This window comes from Salvelinus fontinalis, chromosome 1 (assembly GCF_029448725.1).
Source record: "Salvelinus fontinalis isolate EN_2023a chromosome 1, ASM2944872v1, whole genome shotgun sequence".
Classification (NCBI taxonomy): Eukaryota; Metazoa; Chordata; class Actinopteri; order Salmoniformes; family Salmonidae; genus Salvelinus; species Salvelinus fontinalis.
In genome coordinates, this window is record NC_074665.1 from 96,715,245 (window position 1) to 96,723,968 (window position 8,724).

Sequence of the window (8,724 nt, forward strand, 5' to 3'; positions counted from 1 at the left end):
TAGGTCAACAGCCCAGAGAGTTGCTTCACGCAGGAAAACGTTTCGTTTGGCAATGTTTTGCAATAGAAACCGTTTACCGTTAACTCTAGGAACCAAACGGAATCAAATGCACAGAGCAAACGGAACGAACGGGGAGGGATCTACCTGAATTTGTCCAATAGAAACTCTCGTTTTCTTTAAAACTGTTTCCTTTACAAAACGTTTTGCAACGGAATTCGACTAATGAATACACCAGTAATAAAGGACCAGATTTTATATTCATGGAGCAAACCCGTGTAGGCCACACAGCTGGCCAAGTTTAGTCACATGCTTGTTGTTATTGTTCTGGTAGCCTAGTGCTTTTCTGAATGGTCTGCTCTCGATCTAAACCGTTCTCCCAATTCAGAGGCATCAGAATAATATTGTCCATCTTCGGATTTGTAATTACATGATTCTTCCAATTATTTAGGGCGTTTGACTCGAACGATCGCGACGCAACGGGGAGTCAATCAAATACGCATTGCGTCCCTTATTTACCAACATGACGGAAGACAAACAACGTGTCATCGAGGAAAATTTGCAGGGTAAGTTAATTGCTGTCTCGTATTTTATAATGGCATGGCATGTTGCATAATGTGATTACAACGGACGGTATGATCGCAGTATATTCAGGTTGCCATGCTGTATCGTCTTCCTGAGATATGTGGTCTACGTCATTGTAAATCATATTATTAAGGTTCACCGAGGAAACACAATTCAACAGATATTTTTTTGTTGTTGCTACATTGTATCGGAACAATGTTTCTTCAGCAAGTGGTAGTAGACCTATGACGAAAGTCCGTATTCCGCAACCATGTAAACATTCCTCGTGTTGCCTGGCATGTCCTACATTAGACAAATCAGACAGACAGTAGGATAGGTAACGTTAGGCTATAGGGCATGCCTATAATAACATTAGCAGCTAGCTAATGGGTGATGTAAAGTCGACATTGACCTTAGCGCAGTGTTCTGAATTGCGTATTCTCAATGCTGTAATGATGCTATTTTTGGCATTGTTCAATGCAGCTATGATAAGAAACACAACAAACCAGATCATTCTGCCCATCCACCTGTTGTGTGCTTCTCCGTTATGTAATAACGGGGAGTGGCTGAACACGTCGCTTTCCTATTGGATATAGCCAGCCAATAAAGTGGAGGGGGGGGGGGGGGGGGGGGTGAACACGTCGCTTTCCCATTGGATATAGCCAGCCAATAAAGGAGGGGGGGGGGGGGGGGCTGAACACGTCGCTTTCCCATTGGATACACACAGGAAGGAAAATGTGGGCAGAGGACAGGGACCATTGAGCAATAAGGGGAGCACAGACTGTCATGGGCACTGAGCAGGTGCTATTTAAAGAACAAAACATTTAGCAATGGCTGACTGTGCCATGCTATCTAGGCTAAACACACCTCCTCAACCACTCCCACTGTACACGAAGGCTGTTACTACATGCTTTATGACTGGCCTGTTATGAACTATGTCTCGACGTTCTGCACCATTTTGTCATGTTTATTTTTCTTCTTTAAGGTTCCTGGGTGGAGCTGCACTTTAACAATGGCAACAGTGGTGGCTCACCAGCACATGGGGCTGCTGGTGTGAAGGAAGAGCAGGTGTCAGGCTCTGCCACTGAGCTACCAAGCTCTGTCACTGAGCTACCAGGCTCTGCCACTGAGCTACCAGGCTCTGCCGCTGAGCTACCAGGCTCTGCCGCTGAGCTACCAGGGTCTGCCACTGAGCTACCAGGCTCTGCCACTGAGCTACCAGGCTCTGGGTCAGGTGCCTCTGCCTCAGTCCATGGTGGAGACCTGATGGCTGGGTCTACCTCTGCGTCGGTCCTGCTTGGGTCTCTCTCTGCCTCTACCCAGGGAGGTGACCTGATTCCTGGGTCAGGGTCTGCGTCTGGCTCAGTCCAGGGAGGGGTGGACTTGGAGAGGATGTTGTTAGACGCTCAGCACGAGTCAGGAAGAAGCAGCTCCAGGGGCAGTGTGCCCTGTGACAGGTGTCTCTCTACTCACCAATCACATACCATATAGACCATCACATGACCGGTCAGGACAAAATCATTTTGGATTAGTTTTATACGATTAGCTATGTGAACACAAAGGACTATAAGAGATAAGAGACACTGTCATGCACTGGAGTTATAATACAGTAGGTACTATAGTGACCTCTGACCTCCTATCCGTCATCTGTATGAGTGCCTCTATACATTCTAGATCAGATTTAATAGATGAAGTTTGTCACGATGAAAACACAAGAGATCTGTCAAGAGGGCTCTTCCCCAATACTTATGTAGTCTCTCTCTTCTGCTGTGTGTCTCACCCCCCCACCCCACCCCACCCCACTCAGTCCTCCGAGACCCCAGACTCCTTTGCTCCGCCGGGGTTCAGAAGTGCACAGCTCAGGAGAGAAGAACAGCTCACAGGTTTGGAGCACTTATCCAGGGACACCATAGAGATTGAATATAATATCATTCTATTAAACTGTGTGTGGAGCCCTTATCCAGGGACACCATAGAGATTGAATATAATATCATTCTATTAAACTCTGTGTGGAGCCCTTATCCAGGGACACCATAGAGATTGAATATAATATCATTCTATTAAACTCTGTGTGGAGCACTAATCTCTCAGTAGTTGATGAGGCACAGCAGGGTGGATGCAAGGGTTATAAAAAATAAAAATAAAAGTTATAACCTAATATTTCAAATTCTGCAATATATTGTTTTACATTCCTAGTTTTTCCACTCAGAGGTTGAGCGCAGAGCAGAAGACCAGTTTCCCGTTGTAACAAATGAACAAATAAAGTAGTTTTAAAAAAATATTCTGTTCCAGTCAGAAGAAGACTACTTAGAACGGAGACGTGAAGTGGAGAACCTGATGAAGAAGAACGCAGACTGGATCTGGGACTGGTCCAGTAGACCTGAGAACATTCAACGCAAGTTAGTACCCCCCCCCCCCCCCCTCAATATATTCCCCTCAGTATCCCAGACAGACAGGTCATATCTATTATAGGTGTTTTCAATTAAGTTCTGCTCAGCCCAGTTTGGAATAGAAAACAATAGAATATCATTGAATTGAATACAACTTATATTAAATTCTACGCTATTATAGAATTAAATAGAATAGAACAGAACTTACTATTCCTTTCTACCCAGACTACTTCCAGGGACATTGTAATGTGCTCTCTCTACTTACTATTCCTTTCTACCCAGACTACTTCCAGGGACATTGTAATATGCTCTCTCTACTTACTATTCCTTTCTACCCAGACTACTTCCAGGGACATTGTAATGTGCTCTCTCTACTTACTATTCCTTTCCACCCAGACTACTTACAGGGACATTGTAATGTGCTCTCTCTTGTCTTTTGGATGCAGGGAGTTTGTTCTGAAGCATCCTAAACGTACCAACCCTCTCAGCATCAGAAACACCCGCGTCATGAAGAATGGAGGGATCTTCTCTGCAGAGTTCCTCAAACTTTTCCTTCCTTCTCTGCTCATATCCCACGTACTGGCCATCGGTCTGGGGTGAGTTAGGATTTATTTTTTTACATTTACGAAAATAAAAGCTAATTATGAAGTATGTATTATTTGTAAGGGTAAAAGAGCAGAACGTGAAATAGGTAAGAGTTTTATATTCTCTTGTGTGTTTGTGTGGGATATAATATGCACTCTGTAGAGAGATTATAGTAACAGAAATATAGTTTGATGGTCAGTATACTATTTTGTCTCATCTCCACCATAGATACCAGGGGCAGCAGGTAGCCTAGTGGTTAGAGAGGTGAGCCAGCAACCGGTGGCCTGTTCGAATCCCGGGTCTGACAGGAAGAATCTGTTGGGAAGTGAGCTGGCAACCGGTGGGGGGGTGGGGTTGTTGGTATCAGATCCATTGCCTGCCATTGCACCCTTGAGCAATAATGTGATCTTAATCTAAGTAGAATTATAAGGCTATACTACAGTATTTTTATACTACAGTATTTTTATAAAGTATTTTATACTACAGTATATTGCATTATTTTTATACTACAGTATTTTTATAAAGTATTTTATACTACAGTATATTACACTATTTTTTTACTACAGTATTTTTATAAAGTATTTTATACTACAGTATATTACACTATTTTTATACTACAGTATTTTTATAAAGTATTTTATACTACAGTATATTACACTATTTTTATACTACAGTATTTTTTATCATCAACTATATCTACGTGCTGGAGAGCACACACACACACAGAGTTGACTAAAGTTGCAGTCTAACAGATGTGTGTTTTAGCTGTGCTGCTAAAGCCCCAGATCAGATGTATTACTTCTTCTGGTCGCAGCTCACTGTGGGAAGAATGGAACGGTTGATCCACTTCAGTCACCAGAGTTTGAGCTGTGAGCCTTTAATGCGCTGTGTATACGAAGGGAGAATGTCAATCTCTCCTGGCTCAAAGTAGAGGAGAGATTGACCGCATCACTATTGGTCTTTGTGCGACGTGTTGAAGGTACAGGACTGTCTGTTCAAGCAGTTGGTCACACAGTTCATCTGTACAACCAGAGATCTCTTCAACAGTCCCCTGGTCCAGAACAGAGGCTGGAAACACACATTAATAAATAGAGCCATGACTACATGGAACTCTGTCACCCAAGATTTATTTAACCTTTATTTAAGTCAGTTAAGATCAAATTCTTATTTACAATTAAGGCCTAGGAACAGTGGGTTAACTGCCTTGTTCAGGGGAACGGTGGGTTAACTGCCTTGTTCAGGGGAACGGTGGGTTAACTGCCTTGTTCAGGGGAACAGTGGGTTAACTGCCTTGTTCAGGGGAACAGTGGGTTAACTGCCTTGTTCAGGGGAACAGTGGGTTAACTGCCTTGTTCAGGGGAACAGTGGGTTAACTGCCTTGTTCAGGGGAACAGTGGGTTAACTGCCTTGTTCAGGGGAACAGTGCCTTGTTCAGGGGAACAGTGCCTTGTTCAGGGGAACAGTGGGTTAACTGCCTTGTTCAGGGGAACAGTGGGTTAACTGCCTTGTTCAGGGGAACAGTGGGTTAACTGCCTTGTTCAGGGGAACGGTGGGTTAACTGCCTTGTTGAGGGGAACGGTGGGTTAACTGCCTTGTTGAGGGGAACGGTGGGTTAACTGCCTTGTTCAGGGGAACGGTGGGTTAACTGCCTTGTTCAGGGGAACGGTGGGTTAACTGCCTTGTTCAGGGGAACGGTGGGTTAACTGCCTTGTTCAGGGGAACAGTGGGTTAACTGCCTTGTTCAGGGGAACAGTGGGTTAACTGCCTTGTTCAGGGGAACAGTGGGTTAACTGCCTTGTTCAGGGGAACAGTGGGTTAACTGCCTTGTTCAGGGGAACAGTGCCTTGTTCAGGGGAACAGTGGGTTAACTGCCTTGTTCAGGGGAACAGTGGGTTAACTGCCTTGTTCAGGGGAACAGTGGGTTAACTGCCTTGTTCAGGGGAACAGCGGCTCAACTGCCTTGTTCAGGGGAACAGTGGCTTAACTGCCTTGTTCAGGGGAACAGTGGCTTAACTGCCTTGTTCAGGGGAACAGTGGCTTAACTGCCTTGTTCAGGGGAACAGTGGGTTAACTGCCTTGTTCAGGAGAACAGTGGGTTAACTGCCTTGTTCAGGGGCAGAACAACTTTTTGGTTTACTTTGTCAACTCAGGGATTCGATCTAGCAACCTTTCGCTTACTGGCCCAACGCTCTAACCACTAGGCTACCTGCCACAGGTACCTCAAGTTAGCAATAAAACCAGATTCATAAACCAGATGAAATAACACCTTGCTGTGAAGAGACAGGCATTTTAATGCATTTTGCATTGTATTATGTATGTGATACGTGGTTGGGGATACGACTGTGATACAGTTGAAGTCGGAAGTTTACATACACTTGGGTTGGAGTCATTAAAATTTGTTTTTCAACCACTCCACAAATTTCTTGTGAACAAACTATAGTTTTGGCAAGTCGGTTAGGACATATTGTGCATGACACAAGTAATTTTTCCAACAATTGCTTACAGACAGATTTTCACTTATAATTCACTGTATCACAATTCAAGTGGACCAGAATTTACATACACTAAGTTGACTGTGCCTTTAAACAGCTTAGAAAATTCCAGAAAATGTCATGGCTTTAGAAGCTTCTGATAGGCTAATTGACATAATTTGAGTCAATTGGAGGTGTACCTGTGGACGTATTTCAAGGCCCACCTTCAAACTCAGTGCCTCTTTGCTTGACATCATGGGAAAATCAGAAGAAATCAGCCAATTGTAGACCTCCACAAGTCTGGTTCATTCATTCCAAACCGCCAAAAATAGATAACTTAACATGTTTACCAAGTTGCACAAAATAAAGTTGACAACGTATGTACAAAGCTATAGTAGTATTTTGATGTTCTTTCCCCTCTGTCCTCAGGGTGTACATTGGGAGACGTCTAACTACCTCAGTGACCAGCACCTTCTAAAAGGGACACTCCGCTGGACTGGAACAACATGGTTTTTGGCACCAACACCGTTATTATCTTCCACTGCTGCTAGGTTTGAAGTGGCGCTTATTAGATACAGATAGGCAACATGTGTCCCCCAACTCCACTGAAATAGATGGCTCAAAATGGCACCCTATTCCCTACATAGTGCACTACTTTTGACCAGTTCCCATAGGACTCTGATCAAAAGTAGTGCACTATATAGGGAATAGGGTTCCATTTGGGACACACTTCCTTTTTGTTTTCCCCTGGCGATGAGCAGTCCACCCTGCCTGTATCTGTATTGTACCCCTGTGAATACTGTTGGCTTTCCCCTTAGTTCCCAGATCTGCTTTTTTTTTAAAATCCTGCTGCACTGGAAAGTAGAGCCCAGTGTCCCTCCTCCATCTCACTGGACGATCTCTGGGTAGGGGGCCATCTTATGATCAACGTTTAAGAGCCATCGTTGTCATCAGCTAGCTAGCTAGCGTTCACCGTCAGTCATTTTCAAGCCATTTTATCTTGCCCTGAGTTGAGACATTTTTGTAGTAGAAGACTTTTGTGATAATGATATTACAGTAAAAAGTTGACGATACAGAAAAGCACTGTGAATTTCTCAGCATTAAGATATGTATGGGGAAGAAAAAGGAAAAGGTTAGACAAGAAAGCTGGAAGTTGTATTTGAGGGAGCTGTCGATTGATTCAACCAAAATGTTATTTCTGACCCGGATTCTTCTCATGGATCACGAGGCCTTAATAATAAAACAAAAGGTTTCAGCCCGAAATGAAAAAGGTTTGAAATAGATAAAACCTTGAAAAGCGTTTGAGGAAGTATTGGAGAATCAATGTATGGAGTATCTTCCATTAGATCCCAGATTAGGTCGAACAGGAGCGTAAAGGTTTTTGGTTCTGTCGGCACCTTTCAGTTAGTTGGTATTATTTTTCACTCAGGGTTGTTTTTTCAGTGACAACAATGTGTCCCATTCACTGAATATGCATGTGTATGGTTAGAATTGTACATTAGATGTGGCACAATGTAAACACAAAGTGTTTTATGGTCGGTGGCATGTTAATTGTCTACGTGACCATTTGAAATACACGAAACAGCTTTTCTACCACTACTGCATGAGGTCGACCACACATCTTCATTTCAAATATTTTAGGGGAAAATATAATTACACACTTGTAATTATGAGGGAATTTAGAAATGTTTATTTTGCCTTTCTTATATTACACTCGAATTTAAGTACGAAATCTCAGTATCCAGAATGCTTCAGGATTTTTTGTTCTAAGAATGAAGAGAGCGACAGAGGCGTCCGAGTAATGTCTTGAAAAGGCCTTGAAAAGGATTTACCAATCTGTTTCTGCATGTCTTCTAGAGCTGGTCACCATGTCAAGTGTATATGTGAATTTGAAAACTGTTTTGTATGAACAGTTGGAACTGTATCTGAAAAATAAAATGGTTCAATCATAAAAAATATCCACCTCTGTGCTCGTTTCTGTAAACCATACAAGGAAAACGTAATGTTCCAAAATGTCAGACTACATTTTCCTAAAATTGCCTTTTTCCAACAGTGTATTCTCACCAACGATTTGTACAACAATGGGTCGTTCATACCAAATTTATATTTGGAATGAAGTGTACGCCTACCATTCCAACAAGTAAACTTTTAACTCCTATTCCAGTAACACACTATTGTCACAAATAATCAAAACAGATGAATATATTTCCACAATGTTAGCATTATCAAACAAGGAACGTGGTCATTCAACAGAAGACTGTAATTCACCCCGAACTAGTTCCTGATTTAAAGAGCATCAAAACGATACCATTTTGTACTTTTAAACCTTAGAATATTATTTCAGTGATTTCAGACCATTGTATATTGCTGGGTGATATTGTATATTGCTGGGTGATATTGTATACTGGGTGTAGTAGCACCCTTGTTTCTACATGGAGGTCCTGGTTCTTCTGGAGCTGACTGAACGACTGCTGGCTATGTTACCCAGCTTAGTCTGGAGGAAGGCAGGCAGCCAGCTTAGTCTGGAGGAAGGCAGGCAGCCAGCTTAGTCTGGAGGAAGGCAGGCTCCCAGCTTAGTCTGTAGGAAGGCAGGCACTCAGCTTAGTCTGGAGGAAGGCAGGCACCCAGCTTAGTCTGGAGGAAGGCAGGCAGCCAGCTTAGTCTGGAGGAAGGCAGGCAGCCAGCTTAGTCTGGAGGAAGGCAGGCAGCCAGCTTAG

General features: G+C 43.1%; 1 protein-coding gene across 1 annotated transcript; it reads left to right on the forward strand.

The window, feature by feature from the left end:
• Window positions 1-90: 90 nt before the first annotated feature.
• Window positions 91-6,841, forward strand: LOC129864761 (BCL2/adenovirus E1B 19 kDa protein-interacting protein 3-like). Its single transcript, XM_055937059.1, has 6 exons — window positions 91-563; window positions 1,547-2,018; window positions 2,369-2,444; window positions 2,854-2,960; window positions 3,398-3,547; window positions 6,437-6,841. The coding sequence occupies exons 1-6, from the start codon at window positions 521-523 to the stop codon at window positions 6,483-6,485; spliced, it is 897 nt and encodes a 298-aa protein (XP_055793034.1). The 5' UTR covers window positions 91-520; the 3' UTR covers window positions 6,486-6,841.
• The last annotated feature ends 1,883 nt before the right edge of the window (window positions 6,842-8,724 follow it).

Bases quoted from the DNA above. Each gene is read 5' to 3' on its own strand.
- LOC129864761 (XM_055937059.1), top strand. From the start codon at position 521: ATGACGGAAGACAAACAACGTGTCATCGAGGAAAATTTGCAGG. The intron at 564-1,546 runs GTAAGTTAATTG...TTCTTCTTTAAG, and splicing joins CATCGAGGAAAATTTGCAGG to GTTCCTGGGTGGAGCTGCAC. The intron at 2,961-3,397 runs GTTAGTACCCCC...TTTTGGATGCAG, and splicing joins CCTGAGAACATTCAACGCAA to GGAGTTTGTTCTGAAGCATC.